A 25447-nucleotide genomic window follows, 5' to 3' on the forward strand; every position below is an offset into this window, starting at 1 on the left:
ATAACATTTTTTTTTTTTTTTTTTTTTTGCGGTACGCGGGCCTCTCACTGTTGTGGCCTCTCCCGTTGTGGAGCACAGGCTCCGGACGCGCAGGCTCAGCGGCCATGGCTCACGGGCCCAGCCGCTCCGCGACATGTAGGATCTTCCCGGACCGGGGCACGAACCCGTGTCCCCTGCATCGGCGGGCAGACTCTCAACCACTGCGCCACCAGGGAAGCCCAAAATTAAATAACTTTTTAGTAAAGTAGGAAAAAAAAAAACCGTAATAAAATGGAGATGACGGTGAGCCCCCTGCTCCAAGAGGAAGAAAAATACCTTGAACTTGATTCCAGGAGTGAGAGTGCCCATGGGAAATCTCTACCCTCAGGCCAGCTGCTCCCCACTTGTACCCAGGCACTGTCAGGTGATGTTCAGAGAATTAGAAACTTGTTTCAGTACGAGCCTGGGTAAAACCGAAGAATGATAGACCCCACTGTCAGTGGCTGAAGAAAATTCATAAATGAACGCCCAACAAAATCCAAAAGAAATACCACTAAAATCTGGGGCCCCAGGGCTCTTTCGTGATGACAAATAACTGACAAGGCTCGGGTCATTCCCCTTGTCCCCATACAAACACTTCTAAGAGCCTCTGAGGATGCCGGCCCTCCTCTTTAGAAGCTTCTCAAATCATTAGCAACTCACCTGGGTAAAGGAGCTGGGCCAGGGCCCCTCCCAGCCCTGGACCCCACCAGTTCAAATGACCCCTTCCTGGGGCAACCCTGCTACAGAGCCGGCACACGTGCTCCAAAACCCAACCTGCCCAGCAGGGGTTCAATCTGAGGGCCAACACCACGGAGGGGGCTTCCACCATCTTTAAAAGGAGAAGGCTGGTGACCGCTGACACCAAAGTAGCCTCACAAGAGAAGACCAGACCGCAACAGGAGGGCACAGGGGCCTCAGGGGCTGTGCTGGGGCAGTCACTGGGTCACCTGCCCTCCCGCCTTCCCTCAAGCCATCTCCGCCCTCCCCTGTCCTTACCTGTTTCAGAAGCTTCACTTACTCACCACTCCCCATTCAGACCTCAGCACAGCCTTTATCCCTCAAGTCCTCAAGTCCTCAACTCGACCCTCTATTGACAGTGGTTCCTCCGTCTTGGTAAGTGGTGTTAAACAGGTTCCAGTGTTTATCTGTCTCCCTGACGAACACCCCAGGGGGAGGGATACACCTCAGGGGGAGGGAGTTATCCGTGTGTTTGTGTTTCCTCCTCTCCCCTTGGTACTGATACAGGGCTCAGTCTGCAGGGAGTAGTCACTCTCGGCCTTGTTGGCTCTCCTGTGGGGAGAGGAGGAAACTCACTTCCCCCCCAGTTCCAACTCACTGAGGAGACTCACTTCCCCCCAGTTCCATCATGTTTGCTAAGTGCCAGACTACGTGAAAATTACTGAAGAGAAATGGTGTCCCTCCGGCCAGAATGCCACCCAGGAGCTCGAATGACCCTTTGATAAGCTAAGTCAACTGCTGTCACTCCCTGGCTACCCATCTCTCTCTCTGAAGAGCACCTAAAGCCCTGACTCAGGCCCAGGAGGCTCTGCACTGACTGGGCCCTGCTCCTCCCCGGCCCCCTCTCCCGCCGCTCTCCAGGGTCGAGGAGCCCACACCCTGCCTCAGAGCTCCTGTGCTGGCTCTTCCCTCTCCCTGGAATGCTTTTCCATGCAGCTGGTCCCATCGATGCATGCGGCGCCCTGCTCCAACAGCTCTCCTTCCCCACCCTTTCTAAAATGGCACCCTTTCAGTACCCAGCCCCTTTCACCTGCCCCTCCAGATCCGCCCACTCACCACTTCTCCACCCTGCGCAGGGCCCTGGGAGGCTGGCCGCTCTGCCTGCAGGGACAGGCCCCACACCCTCTGGCTTCCGTTCAGCAGAGAACAGGCAGGATCCCGGAAGGTGGGAGGGGGCAGGAGGCCAGGGCATTAATCCCCGGACTGGCTCTCTCCCTGCAGGGTGGCTGCCGCCCACTGGCCCCTCAATGGCCACAGCCTCAGCTCTTAGCAGAAGGGTCTCACCTCGGCTTCTCTCCAGGTTCTAGTAACTGCTCCCTCCCCTCCCTCTCACTCACCCAGGTCTGGCTACCTATGCTGTGCTCCCCTATACCTGGCTCACACCCTTGGAGGTGACCCTTTTATTAAATTTTCCTCACATTACCCAGCTTGGATATACCGTGGCTTTTCTTTCAGGCCCCCAATTCACCACCCATTACATGCCTATGGTTTGTGAGCTGCCTGGCCCCCAAAGAGACCAGAAGGTCAGAGAATATAGTGGCTTAGTTATCCTCCGCTGCCTCCCACCGTCTGACTCGGCGCCTGCGCACAGTAGCTCAGTAAGTATCTGTCGAATGAGTGAATGAAGAAGGGAGGGATTGAGGTCATCTGGAGAGAGGATGTAGAGGCTGGAAGGCCAGGCAAGATTTTAGGAGGCGATGGGGAGGAAGCGCACAAATGAAGGCACAGGAGGCAGTGGTGATGAGGATGCCGCCTACCCTCAAGGCATAAAAACCTGTTTCTGTCCTTAGCGCTTCACGGTCTGGTGATTTTGGTCTATGTTTTCTTTGTGTGTCTTCTGACTAGAATGGATTCCCTGGGGGCAGGGGCCATGTCTGTCTTGTTCACTATGGTATCCTTAGAGCTTGGCAAATGTTCCTGACATACATAGAAGGCACTAGATCCATACTTGTCAGATGAAGGAAAGATATGAGTTATCCAAAAGAAACAGTGAATTGGTAGAGGACCTGGAAAGCTGGGTTGGGCAGTTTGGAAGTTGCATGGAGAGCAGTAGGGATGAACTACAAGTCCTAGTGCGGGGCTGGGGGTCAGGGGACAAAGGTGGAGCTTATAGGAAGATGAGCCATTGTTACAGAGTCATTATTCATAAACCACGCAAAACTCTTCAAGGAATGAATAACAGTGATTAGCAGCCTCACCATCACTCTCTCCGTAACTGGTTCCGTTTCTAGCTCCCTTCCCAGAGACCGTGTGGGTGTGCGGTGGAAGCCACTCTGCACACAGTAGTGTCAGTGCCTTCGAGGAACAGAATCATGTGGTCTCGAAGCAAGAGTGTGAAAGGTAAAAAGCGTGGACTTGAGCAGGATGCCTGGGGGCAGGACCGCAGCTCTGCTCCTCAGCAGCCAAGCGGACTGAGGTGTTTCTGAACTCCTGGGTCTCCAGGTCCTCAACTGCAGGTGGGGACAGTAAGAACATTGAGGTAATCGTGAGGATTAAATGAGTCAAGATGTGTAAGACACTTAGAACAGTGACTGGCAAGGGTTAAGTTCTCAATTAGTATCAGCTTGTGTATAATTTTAAAGACAACAGAAAAGAAAAAAGAGAAGTCCGGCAATGGAATAACGTTGTCGTTTATAAGGCACAGGTACAGACGTTCTCATTAAATCCTCCTGACGAGGTATCACCAGTATTCATTTTATGGAAACTGGTTTGGACGCTTAGGGATTTGCCCTAGATCTCACAGCTGGTGGGCTGTGGTCGGGCCATAAGTACCAATATCACCGAGTCTTGTTTTATTGAACCACGTGCCTCTAAGTTGTTTTATTGAACCACATGCCTCTAAGTTGAGCGACTTCAGGATTCCACAAAAACAAAGCCCAGGAAAGCCAGTTCCTTTTACACTTGTCCCCCACCCCGGCGCCCGGCCCCCAAAGCCAGGCCACTTTGTTACTGGTGTTTCAGTTAACTGCGCTCATCACCTTTTAACTGCCTCGTGGTTAGAAACAAAGGAAAGGGGCATCCTCATCCCCAGGCCGGAGCTGGGAGGGACTGCTGTACACTTAGGAGATGTGAAAACCCAGTGCAATGTGTGGATCTTATTTTGATCCTGATTCAAACCAGCCAATTATTAAAAAATAAAATAAAAACATCTTTGAGACAACTGGAAAAATCCGAATATGAACTGGATACTAGGGGATGTTATAAAATCACTGTTCATTTGTTAAGTGTGATATTGATATGGTGATTATGTTAAAAAAAGAAAGTCTTAATCAACCCACATAAATATGCCCCCCATACAAAAACCTAATTTTTGACAAAGGTACAAACATCGTTCAGTGGAAGAAGGGTAACTTTTGATCAAGGGTGCTGGATCAATTGGACATCCTCAGGCAAAATAGTGAACTCAACCTAAACCCCAACCTTATAAAAAAATTTACTCAAGGGAATTCCCTGGTGGTCCTGGACTCCATGCTTCCACTGCAGGGGCCCGGGTTTGATCCCTGGTCAGGGAACTAAGATCCCTCAAGCAGCTTGGCCAAAAAAAACCAAACCAAACCAACCAAACAAAAAGACCCCAAAAACCTTAAAAAAAAATTACTCAAACTAGATCAAGGCCTAAAACATAAAACTTACATCTATAAAAATATTAGAAAAAATACAGAGAAAGATCTGCAGGACGTAGGGCTCAACCCAAAAACACAGTCCATAAAAGAAAAAATAAATTGGATTTCATCAAAATTAGAAACTATTGCTCTGCAAAAGATCCCTGTGAAGATAATGAAAAGACCAGCTTGTAGAGAAAGTATTTGCAAACCACACGTCTGACAAAGTTCTTGTATCCAGAATATATAAAGGAATCTAAAAACAAAGAAGCAAGCCAGTTAGAAAATGGACAAAAGATTTAAATGGATAATTAACCAAAGAGGATACACAGACAGCAAAAAAGCACATGAAAAGAAGTTCAACATCTAGGGACTCCACTGGTGGCGCAGTGGTTAAGAACCTGCCTGCCAGTGCAAGGGACATGGGTTTGATCCCTGGCTGAGGAAGATCCCACATGCTGCAGAGTAACTAAGCCTGTGCGCCACAACTACTGAGCCTGCGTGCCGCAACTACGGAAGCCTGTGTGCCCTAGGGCCCATGCTCCGCAACGAGAAGCCACCGCAATGAGAAGCCACTACAATGAGAAGCCCACGCACCTCAGGGAAGAGTAGCCCCCGCTTGCCGCAATTAGAGAAAGCCCGCGCGTGGCAACAAAAACCCAACACAGCCAAGAAAAAAAGATGTTTAACATCTAGCCCTTAGGGAGACGTAAATTAAGATCACAATGAGTATTGCCGCACACCTATCAGCATGGCTAAAATTAAAAAATAAAAAAAAAGGTAACACCAAATGTTGGCGAAGATGTGGAGAAACTGGCTCACTCGTACACTGCTAGCAGGAACGCAAACTGGTACAGCCACTCTGGAAAAGAGTTTCAGTTTCTTTTAAAATGAAACATACAGTTACCACAGGACCCAGCAGTTGCATTCTTGGGCATTTATTCCAGAGAAATGAAAACTTATGTTTACATAAAAACCTATACACAGATGTCTATAGCTGCTTTATTCGTAATAGCCCCAAACTGGAAACAGCCTAGATGCCCCTCCTTGTGTGAATGGTTAAACAGACATGGTACATCCATACTTGGGATACTACTCAGCAATAAAAAGAAAGGAACTACTGACACACACAGCCACCTGGATGGCTCTCACTCGCTTATGCTAAGTGAAAAAAGCCAACTTCAAAAGGTCACAAACTTTGATTTGATTCCATTTATATAATATTTTTTAAATAAAATTATAGAGATGGAGAACAGAGCAGTGGCTGCCAGGGGGTAGGGATGGGGAAGAGGTGAGAGGTGGATGTGGTTATAAGGCGACAGCATGAAGGAACCTTGTGGCTATGGAAATGTTCTATATATATTTTAATTTTTATTGGAGTATAGTTACAATGTTGTTAGTTTTTTTAAAATAAGTTTATCTGCTACATTGTTCTTTTATAAAAATATTTGTTTTCTTTATTTTTTTGACTGTGTCGGGTCTTAGTTGCAGCACATGGGATCTTTCATTGCGGTGCGGGCTCTTCATTGTGGTGTGCAGGCTTCTCTCTAGTTGTGGCGTGCAGGCTCCAGGGTGCATGGGCTCTGTAGTTTGCGGCACGCAGGCTCTCTTGTTGAGGCATGTGAGCTCAGTAGTTGTGGCGCGCGCGCTTAGTTTCCCTGCAGCATGTGTGATCCTAGTTCCCCGACCAGGGATCAAACCCGCATCCCCTGCATTGGAAGGCGGATTCTTAACCACTGGATCACCAGGGAAGTCCCTACAATGTTGTGTTAGTTTCTGCTGTAAAATGAATCAGTTATACATATACATATATCCACTCTTTTTACTACACACACACACACACACACACACACGAAATGGTGGAATCTGAATAAGCCCTGTGGATTGTACCAATGTCGTTTTCCTGGCTTTGGTATTATGCTACAGTTATTCAAGATGCTACCAATGAAGGAACTGGGTGAAGGGTACATGGGACCTTCCTGAACATTTTTTTTTTGGGCAACATCCTCAATCTATAATTACCTCAAAAAAACCTTTAAAAAGTCTATCAGACGCATAACAACATATTTACAGATTACATGACATAGCTCTTAGATTTGTTTTAAAATATACTCTAGGAATAAAAAATAAAAGAAAAAAAGTAGAAGAAATAGATGAAACAGAAAAGATGTTGATAGGTGTTGAAGTTGGGTGAAGAATACATAGGGAAAGTATATATACTTTCCTCCCTAGTTTTGTGTTTGCAGACTTCCCAAATAAGAAAAGTTTTAGACGGTTGAAAAGGGTACTCTGTCCAACATAAGGGCTAAGCCTTACTTATTCGTATACAGCTTTACTCACTGCTATAACATCTGCATACAAATTAAGTTCAAAGCTTATAATTCTGTTTCATTTACAAAGTTTTTATTATGACCTTTTATTAAGAGCTCATAAATCACATGCTTAATCTGGTTCTGTTGACTACTTCTTCCCTCCATGATTCCCCCAAAGTTATAAAAAATAAAAACTTGTAAACATCCATTGAGGATTATGCACAGTTTTTACACGATAGTCAGGTCAATGTTTCAGGTTGTCCGACCATCTCCCAGTGTCTCATGCAGAACTGAATTACAGCAGCAAGGCCTCTGCAATCTCAACAGCAGAAAGGGAAATTCTTTTCCAAATCCCACCTCATCCCTTAGTGTTACAGCACTCAACAGGTGCTTGTTTGGGGCAGTAGCAGGAGGAATTGCTGGGATGACTGCTCCCGGGAGCGGGTGAGAACAGCAAGCCGGGAAAGTTTCAGCCCTGCACGTGCCATGGCTCAAACCTGGAGCTGTATTTAAACTCAACAGGCCAAGAATCACCAGGAGCTACCTGACAAGCTGAGAGGGGGTCAGCAGAGGCCCCATCTGACTACTTTCGACTGGAAGAGTTTCAGGTCACTACAAACCGAAAAAACTCTTATTTGGTGCAGAGCTGGGGAATCCGATTTTCTCACTCAGTATCCTCTCTTCAGGTGCTGACGAGCAGCACTTTCCTTCCAGCCAGTGGGATGAAATGCTTAGAGAACAGTGAGGCCAGAGGAGCATGGAGCCTGCTGTCAAGTCACCAGGTTTTTTGAGTTTTCAAATTCACCAAGAGGATGGAAGGTTAAGAGATGACTGTGGAAGCCGAGTATCAGAAGAGCTCAGTATGGACCTTAGGACACTAACCCAGGATTCTCCTCCTTTACCCTGTGTTAACCTCCAGGTGTCACTGGCATTTCTCTTCCTCCAACTTGGTTTTAAAACCTCTTCCTTTGGAGAACAGTCAAAAGGTATCAGCTTGCCCAGCATCTTTCGTTTTTGGTTTGTAGGGCACATCAAGGATAAAGAGGCAAAGAGGCTGGACAGATTCAGGCCTGCAGGCTCTTCTTGGCCCACTTCTGCCATAAGGTGGGCACATGGCCTTCCATCCACGCCAACTTCCAGCAGACCGAACAGGTTTCTCAGCTTTCAGAACATGAGGCTAAGCCCGGCCTTCAAAATCTCATCCCCGCCACCTCTCACCCCCCAGCAAATCCTTTTCCTACTGCATAAAACCAGTGATTCCTCCATCAAATCACAGCGTAATATATCCACTGATGTAGACTCTTGTCAAAGAAAATCTCTTTTCCCAGGATGGGGCAGCACTTGGTTGTTCCCAAGCACATGGTCCACAGAGGGACAGTAAATGATAAACCCTTCCGGAGAGGGTGCTGCCCTGCTTTAGGGAGCTTTCACCAGATGCTGATGAGTCAGTACTGCCTTTCATTCCACTCCACACGCATCTGCTTATGCCTCCTGACACCTGCCGGCCCCACACTGAGGCTGCGGTGGGTGGGCCTCCTGTTTCCAACATGTTAAAGGAGGGAAAGTCACCTTCGATCAGCTCTACAGGGCACGTGGAGCCCAGGTGAGGTGAGAAGTAAGGAGGTTCTAGGATGATAAAATAGGTGCCACAAACCGTCAGTCAATAAAAGGGGTCAGGATATCCTGAAATACAAACTAAGCAAAGTCTTTCCGGCAGTGAGCAACGCAGGCAAAGACACCTTTCTTTCCTGCCACCTTCCCTGGTCTCCCAGGTTTCAAGGAATCAAGTTCCATGACTATAAACGAAGTCACTGGCTGCCCCTGTGCCCCACGGTATGGCCCGGCTGATTTAAAAAGCCTCATTGTTACCATCGTATCTTCGTCAACCCAAACATCCAGTGAAAACAGGTAATCTTAATAGAGAGTTTGCTATTAAAATCATGCCCGGTCACACCCTAGAGCCTCGGCTTGTCCCCGAGGCGGCCACCCTCTTCTTCCCTCGAGTGGCTTTAACTCCCCCAGGAGGGTGGCATCCACGTCTCTCTACAAGGCAGGCTTCCTTCTCAGCTCATGAGAGGGACCTAGAAAGAAGAGGAATCCATGGAGCCCGCCTGGTGGGGGCCCCAGCTGCTCTCCTTCTTGCGGGGGAACAACTGCTGGGCTGTGAGGGTTGGTCCCTGGGCTGCAGGATGCTCAACCTCCATGCAACAAAAGGTACATGCGGGAGATGAGGACGGAGAGGAAAGGGGAAAATATTCCCCTCTCACCAGAGTAGCTCTCGCCAAGGTTCAGAACCACCGGTGAGCCTCTCTTTTCTGCCAAGGAGCAGAGAAGGCCACCTCGGTTGGCCAGGGAGGCCTCTCTGCACCCTGGCCTCCAACTCACTTCTTCCTGCGGATCTTGGGTTTCTTCACAGGCCGCAGATAGGGGTTATCGATGATGTTCTCCTCCCCGTTCCGGCTCCCCGACAAGGAAGGGTTCTGCTGCAGGACAGAGGCGTTCTCCTTCTCGGCTCCAGAATCATCCTTTGAGCAAAAGCCGAAATAAAGCAAAATACCAAATGGCATAAGGAAAGAGATCATGCCCACGGTAAGAACTACTGTTAGCATCCCTTTCATTGAGAAATTAGAAGCCCAAGCACCACCTTTTGGCTAATGTGCCTCTCTCTGCCCCAGACGAAAGGAGGCCAGGCAGCGGCTGCTATCAGAGGAAGGCGAGAGCACCAGCTTTGACACAGTGGAGTACAGAACACCAGACCCTGAGCCTCTTCAGAGGCAGGGGCAGGACTTACAAGGAACAGAGAACTGGGAGGGGCAGAGTCAGGGGCTACAATTTAGACGCTTCAGGGAGGAAGCCCAGCCTGTGCGGAGTCAAAGAAAAGGAGAAGTGGCTCCCGATGCCCTGCAGGACTGAGAGGTACAGGACTGAAACAAATCATGTGCATAGGGCACCCCCGGACCAAAGCTCACGTAAATCATAATCGACTTTCCCGCAAATTCTCAAATATCTGGTACTTGCAACATGGTACAAATGATCATATCCCAGCAGAGGCCAGAAACTGCTCAAGCCCTGCGAGCTCCCATGAGGGCAAAGCAGCACGTGCGGGCACCCACACAGGAACATCATCCCAAATCTCCACCTGCAGCCCCTGGATCAGGCCTTTTGCTGTTCGTTTTTTGAGGAAAGTGATTTTGGAGAAAAGCTTATAAGTTTGAATATATTCCATATGATCTCAGTTAAAGATTTTTTAAAAATCACAATGGGATGTAGACATAGAAAACAGTAATATGCTGAAGTTTTACAAACGGCTTCTGGAAATGTGGGTGATTGATTCTCCTTTCCTTTTTTGCACTCTCTTCTATTTTCCAAGTTCTTTAAAATGAGCAGAAGCTGCAGGCGAAGGGGATAAAAATCACACGAAGCAGCTCAGGCCCAAGGGGCTACAAGGGACCAGAAGCAGCTGGTTGGGCTACGCCCCCTGGTGACAGACCAGTGGTTCTGTCACTGGGATTCCCGTTCTGTAAACTTGAGGCAAAAGAGGACTTGACCTCAACCAGGAGATTATGCTGTCAGAAGACAGCGGGACAGTGGACAGATGGAAGGTTCTCCCATAGGGACCACTGGCCTAGGACGGCGGCGCCAGTCTGGGCTCAATGAGACTGAAGAAAGCAATGACTTTGAGGTTCGGCTGCGTGCCCTCTCACTGCCCATCAGCCCTGTTCTCCCCAGAGACCCAGTTCATCCAGGGCCCCTGTGCTTTCCCTCTCCAACACCCAGTCCGGTGGCACTAGAGTCACTGTGGACCTCCTGGAGGCTCTCTTGAAAGCGAATACCCCAAGATCAGCCTGGCTGGCTCGTGCCAGACTAGGTGCCGGACACGTCTGCCCACACCCAGACCTGCCTTGGATACCAGGCTCTGACCTTTCTGAAGTTCTTAACGGCTCAGTTTAGTAGCTCACCCCTACCTCCCTCCTCTCATCTCTCTACAGGAAACGCCCAACCTTCAAAGTTACTGGAAGTTCAACTGTGCCTTAAGTGCTTCCTGAGATGATCAGGGTGGAGGGGACCCAGTCAGGGGTGCCCTGGGATCACTGCTGGAGGCTCCCCCCGCTCAGCTCGCTATGCCTCATGAGGCCAGGACTTGGGGCACGAGTCATGGGACAACAGGCTTCTCTACTCCCAAGGAGAGCTTCTGGAAATGCCACTTTCTTTGCTGTCTTTGGGGACAGGAAGCCTTGAGATGGGGAGGGACAGGAGGAGTAGACAAAAAAAGTAAAGTACTAAAACGACTGAGATTTGTAAAAAAAGGTGGGAATAGAAAGGTCTGTCAGGAGCGACCTGGGCCGGGAAAGGCCAGACTCAGGGCACGTTCCTCATGCACCCCCCTCATGCACCCCATGCGCCCTGGGTGACTGCATCCAGCCTCACAGCTTCTACCACTTCCACAGCAGCATCCCCCACTTGAACCTCCCCAGCCCTCACATCTCCCTTGACCTCCAGGCCTGCACGGCCACTGTCACTCAACCACCTGCCATCTCCACGTGGCGGGCAAGCAGGCATCTCAAATTCAACGTGCCTAAAACTAAACCACGAGCACAAACAGCTTCTCCCACTGTCTTCCCGTCCTGTCCTCCCAGCTGTCCAAGCCCCAAATTCTGCAGTCACTCCTGCTTGCTTTCTTTCTCTGGCATCCCACAGCCAATCTGTTGGGAAAACTTCTTGGCCTTATCTTCCAAATACAGGCAGAATCTGACCACTTCCACTATATCTACCACGACCCCCCTGGTAGGACCTACCAGTGTCTCTTACCCGGATGGACAACAGCCTCCTAACTGGCCTCCCGTCACAGTCCCTCCTCTGCCTGTCCCATTCTCACCAGCGCAGCCAGTGCTCCTTGGAGAAGTTCAGACCTGCCTCTCCTCTGCTCCACACCCTCCCCGGACTCCCACTTCATCCAATGAAAAGACAGCTCTTAAAACTGCTCACAAGGCTCCGCCTGATCTGATCGCTCCCTCCCGTCCCTGTCCCCACCTTCCTCAGTCACACCTCCACTCTCCTTTGTGCTATTCCCCAGGGCCTTTGCACTGGCTGTTCCCTTTCCAGGACACTCTTCCCCAGAGATCCACGTGCCTCACTCCCTCACCTCCTTCAAGACTCTGCTCAGACGTCACCTTCTCTGTGATGTGTATCCTGAGCACCCTATTTAAAACTGAAACCTCCACCCTTTACCCTGGATCCTCCCCTACTCAGTTTCCCCCCGTAGCACTTTCATCTTTTACATACTATATAGTGATGCATTTACGTACTACGTCTATGGTCATTCCCCCACTGCCAACACACGGGCTCCCGAGATGCAGCCGTTGTCTTTGTTCTGGTCACTGATGTGTCCCAAGCACTCAGAACAGTATCTGGCACTTACCAGGCACTAAACAAATACTCGCTGAGTACATGAATGGTACATTGTTCAGAAAAGAGTAAAAGTTGAGACACTGGGATTGCCTGCAGAAGGCAGCTCGTTGAAATGTATGAGAAAAGAATCCTCTGATACACCAATTTAAAATGAATAGCCCTGGGACTTCCCTGGTGGTCCAGTGGTTAAGACTCCACGCTTCCACTGCCGGGGGCGCAGGTCTGATCCTTGGTCAGGGAACTAAGATCCCACGTGCTGCGCAGTGTGGCCAATAAATAAATAAATAAAATGAATAGCCCCTTCATGTTCCTAGATGGAGTAACCAGAACCAAGTTAAACAAAGTAACTACCTAGCAACAGTCGTTGACAGTTGTGACCTTGAAAGATAAAAGAACAATTTAAAACACCAGTTATTGAACTTACCGTAACAATGTCTGTAAATGCTAAAGACAGAAAACAATGTAAACATCCACAAGGGACTGGCTCACTAAGTCCACACAATGGAACAGGAGGAAGCTATGCGGAGGGATGAAGCAGCTCCTCACATACAGCGTACAACGACCACCGAGATATCGCCACAAAGAGAGCAAGCAAGGGGAAAGAACTGTTTGTGCTTAAAATAACAATTAAAAAACATCTCTAGAAGGATTCACAAGAGACTGGTGACACTGGTTGCTTTGTAGGAGGGAAAATGGATGACAGGGAACAAGGACAGGCGAAAGACTGTCACCACACATCTTTTCGTACATTCTGAGTCTTAAAGATATGATTGTATTTGCCAGTCCAACGAAATAACAAGCCCAACTGACTGTCATAAATTGTTGCTGGAATCCTTTTCTTGCAGTCTTTTTATTTATTTTGTACAGAAGAGCATATGGTCATACAGCAGGGGCAGGGGGAGGGGGGCAGTGGGTGCCATGAGCTGCCATGTGCCAGGCACCTGATATGGATGAGCTCATTTTACCTCAGGCTCCTCACTTCCCCTTGAGGTAGGTGTTCCTACTCCTATTTGCATTTGTGAGGAAACAGACTCAGATGCTGGGTCATGAGCTGGAAAGTACCCTGGTCTGGATCTGAGGCCAGGCCAGTCTGACTCCGAGGCTCAGACCTTTCTACTCTTCCTGTCTGGCTTGGCCTCAGGCAGTTCCTGACATCCTTTCAGCCTCGGTTCACTCACCGCCATGACCTCACCTATGTCATTACATTACCCGGAGTTTTAGATAACACATCTGCAAGCCCTTTAGCTGCTTTGTACTTATAAAGGGACGGTGATGTTTGTTTAGAAGACTCCGCCTTCTCATAAGGTGAACCTCATCTTAGTCCGTGCCACAATCACCATATCTCAGACCAAATTAACTGAGTCCAAAACAGAAGTGTAGAATGACAAAGCTCCTCTGCTCTACGTAGAGCCATGGGCTCCCAGCCCTAATTCTGAAAGGAATAATTCAACATTAAAGAAATGTGTATTCAGGCAAGGGAGACCTTCAGCAAATACTAGAGTCAGCACTGGCACTCTCCCCCTGCATCCTGGGGCCTCACACCTCAGAGATCACGAGGAACCCTCAGTCCAGCTACAGCCACTGAGCCATCCCTTGCTTAAAAGCCAGGGCCAACCTTAAAGGATGGATGAATGTGGTAACCTGACTCTTAGGGTCCTGTAAGCTTTAAAGGCATTAGAGCTTCAGCAGGTCTGTGACTCTACTTGGCACTTTCTCCCCTGATGCATGAACAAGAGTGGGTCTTATCCTCTTACTTGCCGAGTATAATACAGCGTAACCAGAAAAGAACACCCACCAGTTTCAACGAGCACACCTCCCCGCCGACCTTTGTCTCTGTGCCCACACATTTTATCTCCTATCCTGGCTCTGAAATGTCCACAATAAGGCTAACCCCTCCTTTTGGGCACTAAATCCCATGCCCTCTCCCTTGCCAAAGATCATCATTCCAAAATGTTTCTTTCTCTCCTGCATCAACTTTACCAGATCATTTTCATCAGCATACAAACATCCTGTTATTTCTTTTATCTTAAAAGACAAATAAGGGACATCCCTGGCAGTCCGGTGGTGAGGACTCCACGTTTCCATCGTGGGGGGTCCACGTTTGATGCCTGGTTGGGGAACTAAGATCCCCCAAGCTGCAAGGTGCGGCTAAAAAAATCAATACATAAAATTTAAAAATAAAAATAAAAAACAAAACACCTCTCTGACCTCCTTAATTCTTCCCCTTTAGTTACCGCTCCATTTTCTCTCCTTCCCTTCATAGCAAAATTCCTTGAAACCATGGTCTACATTAATGGAACTTTCTGTGATGATTTAACTGTTCATATCTGCGCTGCCCAGTAGGGTAGCCACGAGCCACAGGTGGCCATTGAGATGTGGCTGGTGTGACCAAGGAACTGAATTTTTTTTATTTAAGTTACATCAATTTAGACTTAGATAGCCACATGTGGCTACTGGCCACTGTAATGGACAACACAAGTCCACACTCACCGACTCCGGTTCCTCTCTTCTCTTTCTCTTTGAATTCACTTGCTCTCATTCTTCCTGAAATGGCCATTGTCAAGGTCACAAACTGCATGCCCGTTGCCAAATCTAATGGGCAACATCTCAGTCCTCACATGACTGGAACTAACTGCAGCTCCAGACACAGCCGATCACCCTCTTCTCCCTGAAACACCTTCTTCCCTTGGCCTCCGGGACGCCGCAGCCCCCCGCCCCCACCCCCGCCCCCTCCCTGGTTCCACCACCTTTCCCGCTGTGCCTTCTCCATCTTCTTGGCTGGTTCCTCATCCCCTCACCCTCTGAACAGCGCGGAGCCCCAGGGCTCAGTCCTGGCGCCTCTTCTCTATTTTACCCTCACTCGCCCCTAGGCACTCACCTGGTCTCGTGGTTTAAACACATCTACGCGCCGAGGACTCCCAGGTTTGCATCTCCTGAGCCCAAAAGCTCCTTGAACTCCAATGCGCCTATCCACCTTCCTACCTGATCCCACCACCCGTATGTCTAATAAGCAACTCAAACTTACCTCGTGTAAACCTCTACTCCTGGCCTCCCCGCTATACCTGTTCCACCCAACCGTCTCGCCTGTCTTGGCTGAGGGTACTTCCATCTTGCCTGTTGTTCAGGAAGAAACCCTTGCATTTATCTTTGACTCTCTTTCTCTCACAGCCACTCCTTTAGTCGCTTCTGCTCCGAAAATAATCTAGAATCTGACCAAATAATCCACCTGTGTCTTCACCTCTACCACCATCTCTCAGCTTCTTGCACCAGCCTCCCGACCGGTCTGCTTCTGCCCTCACCCTCTGTAGTCCACCCTCGACCCAGCAACCTCACCGATCCCGAGACCCTCCTCTGCTCAGTATGTCCAGGGGCTCCCATCGTACTAACAAAAAGCCCAAGTGCTTAGGTACCGTTAAGACCTGACTTCCCCAGGAGCTCTCTGACCTCGTCCCCTGCTCTCCTCCCCGCTTTTGCTCATGCCACACTGGCCACCCTGATGGCCTTGCCATTCCTCAGCATAACAACACCCACCTCAGGGCCTTCGCATCTGCTGTTCCCTCTGTGGGGAACGCTCTACTCCCAGATACGTGTGAGCCTGTTCCCTTCAGGTCTTTACTCACCTGTCATCTTCTCAGTCACCCAATCTAATACCACATCCCCCAGGCCCGTACCTACTCCCATCTCCTAATTTCTCACTTTTCCTTAGCTCCGTGAGGGCAGGACATTTTGTCTATCTTGCCTCCTGCTAATTCCCTAGCACCTGGCACCTGCCTGACTCTGGCAGGTGCTCGTTCAATATTTGTTGAATGAATGAATGGATCCCCAGGACACAGACTTATCCCTCGAGCTAGAGATCGTGCCACAATTGGATCACCACAGGCCCATCATGCAAGTCCCTAACATGGGGCCAGAGACCTGAGGTAGGTCCTGTCCAATCCGCAGGGTGATAGGCAGAGAGCAGCACGGGCTACTGCGGGGGGCGTGCTGAAGCGGGCAGAAGGCAGGACCCACCGTGTTGATGTGAAGAGGGAGGTTCTCTGTGTCTGTCTGCTCATCCTGCTCCGAGGAATCCGTCTCCTCCATTTGTTGCATCTCCAGCTCAGACGGAAGAAGAGCGGTCAGGTAGGGGATGGTGAAAGGCCTGGCAGCGATCACTGGGGGATTGGAAGAGAGGCCGAGAGCCTTATGACGGGTCAGCGAGCAGCAGTGAATGACAGTGATGGCCAACACGCTCGAGCGCTTAGCACAGGCCAGGCAGTGTCCTACAGGCTTTACGGGTTATCTTTAATTCTCGCCTCCACCCTATTAAGTAAGTACAATTAACAACCCCATTTTACAGATGGCGAACCTGAGGCCCGGAGAGGTTACGTGACCTCCTCAAGCACACCGGAAGTGGTGGAGTGGGATTTGAACTCGGGCAATATGACTGCACAGCCTACTTTTACCAAGTACCACTAAAATCAGAGAGAACTAGGGCTGAATCCTAGCAAAGCATCAGCTTAGTGATCTTATACCCAAGGTCAGTTAACCCCCCCAGCCTCATTACTAGAGCAGGGATATGGATCCCTTCAACCTGAAGGACTCAAGTCCCGATAGCGGACTTGAGAACTCTCTGCATGGAAGTATATCCGCTGAGCTAGAGGGCACTTCAGGTACATGAGTGACCCAATTCCTCCAAAAAGCACCGAGGCTGAGTAGGAGAAATTATTAAATAAATAAATAAGTAAATAAGTAAGTAAATAAGTAAATAAATAAGTAAATAAATAATAAAAAGAAAGTCTCTGTGCACACTTCCATGGTAGAATGTCATTATCAGGAGACACTCTAAGATTATTTTTAACATGGCTCAGATATGGAGTCCTGCAGACAGAAAGAGCTAGGTTTGAATGCTATCTACTCTCCGTGTGACCTTGGGCAAATTATTTCATTTCTCTTCTCTCTAAGCCTTGGCTCCTGGAATGGTGGAAGTAACAGTTCCTGACTCAGAGGCTCACTCGAGGAGTTCATGAGATAACGTAGGGAAAGTGAGCAGCACAGTGTCTGGACTTAATAATTTAGCCGCTGCGGTTCTGGGGCAAGGCACACAGCGAGAATCCAACAGGAGCCTGCTGACTGAATGAATCATCTAAACCAATCTCCCTCACTCCCCTTTGGAAACACTGAGGCCTGTGGAGAGGAAGACACTTGGTCACACAGTGAAACGATAGTGCTGAGATGAGAAATTATATGGTGAGTCCTGTGAGAGGACACAGTGAAGGCAAAGCCTGGCAGAGGTTCTTTAACTGCCCTGCCCCCTGCCACCAGGGTCCTTCTACCACCAGGGCTGCCCCTTCTGCTAATGAGCCTCTCTGATGCCTGGGGCTCAGTCACCCTCAAGGTCACCTCAACTCAATGCACTTCAAGTGCCCAATCCCAACAGAGGCCATTACTGTTTTGGAGTCATCAGTTAGGGACAGACCCTTAAGACCTAGAAAAAGGAGCCAGAAATGAAGAACAAGTTCCACAAGACAAGGACAAAGCTTATTCGTTTTTTCCAATGACACAGAGAGAGAGGGAAGATGGGGCGATGATCTCAAAGGACAAGCCAGGGTCCACAGAGGGGAGACACTCACAGGGAAACGTGCTGACGTCATCTTTGAAAAGACTCTGGGTCTCGCCGGTCTTGGCCATAAAACGGGTGAGTGCCCGCTCCACGTCTCGTCTCTGGGATGCGGCCTTCTCCCGCAGGACCTGATAGTCCGACACAGGCTCACGGTACGTCTAAAGGGAGAACAGCAAAGACACTAGAGAAATACCAATGACTACACTGCCCTCCTCGGGTTCCTGCCTTGCTGTTGCTCTGTCCTCCCACCCTTTAAATGACCCCTACCGTCACTGAGAGCAGAGATCCCCAAGGGCAGAGGAAGGGCAGAAAGAAACAATATAACTATGATTAACATTTACTTTGAATCTTAAAAGTTAAGAAATATACAAACATTTACATTTACGTGATCCCGGGCCTTCATTTAGCTCCAGCAACAGCTGGACCCAGGCATAAGAGACACATCCTGAAGGGAGAGTGGCAATTCTCAGCCCCACACACCTGCCGGGGAAGCCCTGCCAGGGGAGCCCTGCCGGGGACCACCCAGGGGCCCTCAGTGTAACATGACAACAGAACTTTCTGACATGTTTAAAGTCTTCCCAAGATGAAGAATTTAACAGGATTCTGAACACGCTGGTTAAAAACATTAAAATGCAAGATCTTACAATTATTTTTAAGATAACCGTTTGACATTTAAAAAGTTGGAAATTTAATAGGAAAATTTTAACATAAGTCTTCAAATAATTGGTAGATGAGAATGAAAAAAATTAGTTTTATGATTTATTAAGGGCAGCCTAAGATCCCACCTATCTTTGTACTGTACCTTTTTCAACTGCGAGAGCTGTTAAAGTATCAAAATAAACTGAACTTAGAACCAGACCTCCTACTTCGTATTCCACCAGGTATTAAACCAAGATTTCAAAAAATACAAAAGCTGAGGCTATAACATGGCTGCCACTAAAAAGGAGCACCAGTTTCCTGAACCCTTAATTAGGGTCAGATGATCTTTCAACGTACGTTGTTTTCGTACTGTGTTACGTTATAACAGTCACGTAAATGAGCAAACAAATACGAAGCGTGTGCTTAACACTGTACTGACAGACATATGCTACAAAAGAGTTAGAGACTGCTGTGGGTTGAATTATAGCCCCCTAAAAAAAAAGACGTGCGGAAGGCCTAACCCCCAGGACCCCAGAATATGATCTCATTTGGAAATAGGGTCACTGCAAGATGTAATCAGTTAACGTGAGGTCATGTGAGTAGGGTGGTAAGAATCCGGTATGACTGGTGTCCTTATAAGAAATGGCCACGTGAAGACGGAGATACAGACAGAGGGCCGTGTGAAGAGGAAGACCGGAGTGATGCATCTACAAGCCAAGGGGCGCCACGAACTGCCTAGAAACCACCTGAGGCTGGGCAAAGGTTTCACAGGGAGCCTGCCGACACCTTGATTTTGGACTTCTAGCCTCTGGGACTACAAGATAATACATTTCTGTTGTTCTAAGGCACCGAGTTTGTGGCACTTTACAGCAGCCCTAGGACACTAATATAGAAAATCCTGGTCAAGAGCAATGGCTGCGTTGCAATGGTGGCTGACCACCTGCTCCTTTCCCCCCGTACCCTGAGGTGTGGAAAAATCTCCTGGAGGACTTGCCCCAACCCTGCATCGTGGCCATATTTGCACCAAGACGCAGTGTGGAGGCGGGGACACAGGAAGCGAGTAGAAGAGCCTCTGGGGACTCCTATGCACACTGTACCTTCCCAAAGGAAGGTGAAATTGCTAGAAGGCAAATTGGAACACGGAGGACATGTTCGGAGGACATCTGAACTAAGGAGGACAACTAGACTTATCCCATACAGACCCAGAGCTCACAGTTACGTTAAGTTCCATTTCATATTACCAAGTTTTATTTTTTGTTTTTTTGGGGGGGGCCACACCATGCAGCTTGTGGGATCTTAGTTCCCAGACCAGGGGTTGAACCCAGGCCCTCAGCAGTGAAAGCACGGAGTCCTAACCACTGGACTGCCAGGGAATTCCCCCAAGTATGTTTTAAGTAACTCTTTCCCTGATTTCAAAAATAACTCTTACCTATTATGGAAAATTTGGGAAACCCAGAAAAGCACACACAAAACAACAGTTACCTATAATCCCACCCAGAATTACTACCAGCATTCTGTGGAATGTGTCTTTGCTCTACGTGGCCAGGTACTTCTGTGTTTGGGTGGGACAGGCGAAATGGTGCCACTTTCAGTTTATTTATTAAGCATATTTTTGCCAGCAAACTGGAGAAGATAATTCTCCTTTGCCGAATTGTTTTCCAGTGAGGAAAGACATTCTGAGTTCTGAACTACCCTGTGACCAACAAACTTCTGGACTCCAGTCTGACAGCCAGGAAAATGGAGTCTGCTTTTGCGTCAGTCACAGCCCCCAGGATGGCCTTGTCACTCACCGGAGTTTTGATGTAGGTGTGGGGGTCGGGGAACTCGGGAAAATGGCTGGGGATGTGTGGCGGGTGGGGTCGGTTCTGTCCTGCAGTGAGGGCCTTGGGGGTCACCGGCTGATTGGTCACTGGAGCTGCAACAGAGTCACCGGCGGTTACTCTTCCACCCAAGGCCTCGCGTCTCTACCCACACCCTCCTTTTCTCAAAGTAAATCCTGGACCTCAATGTTCTATGCAACAGGCACTTTGTAATTCTACCAATAAAAGGCCTTTAATGGCCTGAGGACCTGAAAAGGTGCCTCCGCCCCCCAACAACGCCCGGCACGGCATGACCAGGGGTGACATCCCATCTACAACAATCCCGACTGCATGCCTCTTAGGGCGGTGAGTGCGGGGCTGAGACAAGCTAACTACATAAAGAGCAGGTTGAGGACCTAGGGAAGTTAGGTGGGCTGCTAACTCCTTTCAAGAACCCAGGTAACAAAGACAGACACGGAGCCAGGGTAAGTTAAGCGAGGGCCAATGAAAGCAAGAGGGGTTGAAAATGGCACCTTTCACTGCCACTTTGAGAGGAGCATCTTAAAACAATGTCAGCTGGACTTCCCTGGTGGTGCGGTGGTTAAGAATCCACCTGCCAATGCAGGGGACGCAGGTTCTATCCCTGGTCCGGGAAGATCCCACATGCCGCGGAGCAACTAAGCCCGGGCACCACAACTACTGAGCCTGCGCTCTAGAGCCCGAGAGCCACAACGACTGAGCCTGTGTTGTGCTGCAACTATTGAAGCCCGCGCACGCGTAGAACCCGTGCTCCGCAGCAAGAGAAGCCACCACAATGAGAAGCCCGTGCACCACAACGAAGAGTAGCCCACGCTCGCCGCAACTAAAGAAAGCCCGTGCACAGTAACAAAGACCCAACACAGCCAGAAAAGAAAAGATGCCAGCCTGAAAGGAGTGATGGAAAAAAAAATCTAGTGAATTCTCCCGAGGTCCTGCAAACCCAAACTAGTTACTCCAATCAACTCAGTTTATGGCACTCAGTGTATCTAAGGCAGAGATCATCAGACTTTTTGTATAAAGGGACAGGAAGTAAATATTGTAGGTTTTGCAAGCTGTGCAGCCTGTCACAACTACTTAACTCTGCCATTACTGCATGAAAACAACCATAGATAATAAGTAAACATGGCTGTGTACCAACAAAAGTTTATTTACAAAACAGGAGGTGGACCACGTTAGGCCTATAGGCCATAGTTTACTGACCCTCGATCTAAGCAAGAACGAGCACTCTCACATTTTTCAAGGAGCATCGAGATGGTTTACCTTTCTGGTGACTGAACTTCACATCCTAATCTGGCTAGCCCAAATAGCGATTCCATGGTAGAGGCAGCCCCAAGTAACGGAAGGGGCCTGCAACGAGGCAGTAGCTGCACACCAATCCCCGCCCTAGTCAACCAATTCATTCCACCAGCATTAACTGAGCACTCCTGAGTACCTCAGTTCAGAGTCACTTACGGGCAGTGATGACCATCCTCTGAGACCGTTTTGCGTAAGCAGGGAGAGTGTCCACATTGAAACCTAAGAAACAGGAGAACAAAAATCACTGCCCAGACCACTGGATACTGAACATGGAAGGGGAAGTAATACTGTGGTGAAGTAGTTTAAACTCCCAACTCAAAAGCTTTGCTGCCACTCAAAAGAAGCTCCAGCAGAATCCCCGAAGAGGGCGTTAGGAGGCCTCTTAAAGGGGTTCAGAGGAACTCTCTTTTGATAACTCTCTCAAGCTAAAAGCAAACCAGGAGACTCAAGAGGGGATTTAAGAATGCTCAGCAGAGGGGGCTGCCTCCTGGGGACTCCTCTCTCTCTCTCTCTCATGCCTCCAACTCAGCTGCACTGAAGAAATGGAAACTGGAGGTGTACTCACCCATCTCGACAAGTGTGACCACAATATCTGACAGTGTGGGCTGCGTCCTGGCTGTGTGCTCACAGTAAGACTTGGCACTCCTCCCAATTTCTGAAATGTCTAGGAAAGGATCAAAGGCAGAAAGTCTTACCCTCAGTTCCCAAACAGTTAAACACAGAATTGCCATATGAGCCAGCAATTCCACTCCTAGAAATCCACCCAAGTGAAGGGAAAACAGGGACTCAAACAGAGTGTATGATGTTCATAGCAGCACTACTTGTGCATCCATGTTCATAGCAGCACTATTCACAGTAGACAAAAGGTAGAAATAACCCAGTGTCCATCCACAGATGAATGGATACATAAAATGTGGTCTATCCATATAATGGAATATTATTCAGCCTTCAAAAGGAATGACATTCTGATACAAGCTACAACATGAATAAACGTTGAAAACATCATGCTAATGAAATAAGCCAGACAGTCAAATATTTTAAGATTCCACTTATATGAGGTATCTAGAAAAAAAACTCAGGGCTTCCCTGGTGGTGCAGTGGTTGAGAATCTGCCTGCCAATGCAGGGGACACGGGTTCAAGCCCCGGTCTGGGAAGATCCCACATGCCGCGGAGCAACTGGGCCCGTGAGCCACAACTACTGAACCTGCGCATCTGGAGCCTGTGCTCCGCAACAGGAGAGGCCACGACAGTGAGAGCCCCGAGCACCGCGATGAAGAGTGGCCCCCGCTCGCTGCAACTAGAGAAAGCCCTCGCACAGAAACAAAAACCCAACGCAGCTAAATAAATAAAATTTATTTTAAAAAAAATTCATAGAGACAAAAAAATTGATTAGGGGTTACCAGGAGTTGGGAGGAACGAGGAATGGGGAGTTACTGTTTATGGATACAGTTTCTGTTTAGAAGGATGAAAAAGTTCTGGAAATGGATAATGCTGATGGTTGTACAACATTGTGAGTATATTTAACACTACTGAATTGTACACTGAAAAATAATTAAAATGGTAATTTTATGATATGTACATTGTGCCACCACAAAAAAAAAAGGTCTTATTATCTGGTTGTCAAGTTTTTGTTTCTTCTACCTGAAGCTGAACCTCTTTTCAGCCATGCTAAACTCCTTCAGGGGAAAGGGGAAGCATGAAGCTGGGCTCCATGAGTGGGTTTCAGAGGTAGATGGGCAGCTCCAGGAAAATTCTGAAATTGTGAATTTTACATACAAAAGAGCCTTTTTCTGGGATGGGTCCACAGGTCAAAACCATTTTCATAATAAAATGAGACACCCTTTGACTTTTTTAGTCTCATTCTCTCATGCAGTTTTCCGGAGGCTATGTCCCCTATGATGACATCATGGCTCTGCTGGATAATGGAATGTGTGCTTGTGCATTCTTATGTTTTAAAATGTTCTCAGTTTTATTTTCTAATGTGACAAAAATCTCTATATATAGAGCCCATGTATACAAAATTCCCTGGGGTCCTCAATATTTAAGAGTCTAATGGGGTTTGAGATGTGGCTGCCTTAGGAAAACATCTGGTATCTTGAAGTTCCAAACATCAGCTGAAGAGAGCCACTTCAACCCAGACCACAACCTCCCTGGGGCAGCCCACATCTAGGGACTGATCAAGACCAGACTACAAAGGCAGGGCTCTGCGGGACTGATGTCAGATACTCTGACGGGCAATAATTGCTCCAGAGCACCCCACTGAGTTGGCCAATTCTTTGTTTGGCCTGTACTGCAGCTCAACTTCTCTCTCTGCCTAAACCTTTCTCTCACTTCCATTCATAGGGTTGATTCTGCCCTCAAACACCTTAAATACCCACAACCCTCATTCCATCCTCCCCTCCCCTCCAAAGGCCCAAAGAGGGAAATACAGTGTACATGCACAAGCCTATGTGAGACCGTTCCAGGCTCCTAAACCTCAAGATACTTCCTTTTAAAAGAGCGTTTTTTTCTTTTTTCCATTTTCTAAAACTTATTCACCCTCACTCTTTGTATCACATAATATAGCATTTGATTATATAATGTGCAGCATCTATTTCACGGGAATTAATCCTGACTCTCCAATGAAACTGTAAGTTCTTTGAGCATAGAGAACAAACAGCAATAATAACAGCACCTACAAGTCATCGAGAGCTTACAACGTTCCCAGCTTTGACTGCTTTACATATACATCTCACTTATACTCAAAACTCCAGGAGGTACAAATTATTATTCCTTTTCACAAAGGAGGCAATTGAGGTTCAGGAGGTTGAGTGGTTAACCCAAGCTATTAGGTGGCAGAGTGATGACCTACACCCAGGTCTATCTGATTCTAAAGCCTGTAAGTCACTTAACAATGTTCTTCTTTTTCTTAAATCCTCTCTAACACTATCACAATGCAGGACACAGAACAGATGTTTGGTTGACTCGAGGAAGGCCTATTGTTTCCTGGTACTTACAGCTCTGCAGCATCTCTGTCAATGTTTCCACAGATGCTTTCTCAGCACTCTCAAACCCTGCCTCTGTCAGCAGGGAGCTCACAACCACTTGCAGGGTTCGCCTTCGGGCCAGATGGTAGTTATCAGCAGGGTTAGTGGACTGTTTACTTCCTGATCTCTGTGAATCAGCAGCCCAGAAAGAGAAAACGTTTTCATCCAGAGGACAACGATGCAATCACAGAGTTCACATACTGCCAACGGCAAGCAAAGGTTCTTTTGCTAAATACTTATTTACTAGTGCTTAATAAGATGTGGTAGTCCCTGATGTTTAGACTTACAGCTCTTGGCCAAATGAGTAATAACTGAGCACCCCGGGGGCTCTAAATTCGGAGACAGCCTTTCTGCCTACCTAATACTTACAATTCCAATAACAAAACGGCTGTTTTCTACTTTCTATTTTAGCAGATTATCAGAATATATAGCTGAAGAAACACGCACGATGGGATTGAACTCATATCCATCTCCCAGAAAAAAAGTGACCTCTCTCTTGTTCCTTCCACCTCCACACCATTTTGCTAACGAGGAAAATTAAAACAACAAACAACACATGATGCTAAGTAGAGGACCTACAAGTAGGAAGTATTTTGAAACGGGAATCCCGCCCAACTTTGGCGAGCCAATAAGAAGGCGAAAGCGGCCTCGTTGCACCAATCAGGAGGTGTTCCGGGCTCCCAACCCCCCAACAGAGAACGGGCCAATCAGTATACAAGTCCACCAACTCAGGAGGCAACCGCGGAGTCTCAAGAAGGGGGTCACGTACGACCTGAAAGACCCTCCTCCACTCAGAGCTCATGGTGGGGCTGGATTTCTGGGTATAAGATTGTAGCCCAGGCTAGGGGAAAGTTACAGAATGCCCCGACTCTCTCGGCTTCGGCCTCCCGCCTCCCGCCCTTACCGTTCCGGAGCTGCCAGCCCCGGCAGTGGCCGCCGCGTCGGCCATCTTGCTCTGGCGTA

General features: G+C 48.3%; 1 protein-coding gene across 3 annotated transcripts; it reads right to left on the bottom strand.

Moving 5' to 3' along the window:
* Positions 1-3108: 3108 nt before the first annotated feature.
* On the bottom strand, positions 3109-25447 carry TAF8 (TATA-box binding protein associated factor 8). 3 transcript variants are annotated; one of them, XM_029243510.1, is made up of 9 exons: positions 25389-25447; positions 24455-24611; positions 22023-22121; positions 21614-21676; positions 20114-20238; positions 17695-17842; positions 16094-16236; positions 9059-9198; positions 3109-3209 (listed from the first exon to the last, which is right to left on the bottom strand). In XM_029243510.1, exons 1-9 carry the CDS (start codon positions 25431-25433, stop codon positions 3206-3208), a joined length of 924 nt encoding a protein of 307 aa, XP_029099343.1. In that variant the 5' UTR covers positions 25434-25447; the 3' UTR covers positions 3109-3205. The 3 variants fall into 3 exon arrangements, with proteins under 3 accessions (XP_029099343.1, XP_029099341.1, XP_029099342.1); XM_029243508.1 differs by lacking the exon at positions 3109-3209 and adding an exon at positions 5291-8754; XM_029243509.1 differs by lacking the exon at positions 3109-3209 and having other exon boundaries at positions 5291-9198.

The sequence above is a fragment of the Monodon monoceros genome, unplaced genomic scaffold (assembly GCF_005190385.1).
Source record: "Monodon monoceros isolate NGI ecotype Baffin Bay Population unplaced genomic scaffold, NGI_Narwhal_1 Super_Scaffold_3, whole genome shotgun sequence".
In the NCBI taxonomy this organism is placed as follows: domain Eukaryota; kingdom Metazoa; phylum Chordata; class Mammalia; order Artiodactyla; family Monodontidae; genus Monodon; species Monodon monoceros.

Excerpts from the sequence above, each read along its gene's own strand:
- TAF8 (XM_029243508.1), bottom strand. The coding sequence starts at position 25,433 with ATGGCCGACGCGGCGGCCACTGCCGGGGCTGGCAGCTCCGGAACG. Across the intron at positions 21,677-22,022 it reads GGTCACACTTGTCGAGATGG|GTTTCAATGTGGACACTCTC; the intron begins GTGAGTACACCT and ends CCTGTTTCTTAG. Across the intron at positions 9,199-16,093 it reads TCCCTCTTCACATCAACACG|GATGATTCTGGAGCCGAGAA; the intron begins GTGGGTCCTGCC and ends TTTTGCTCAAAG.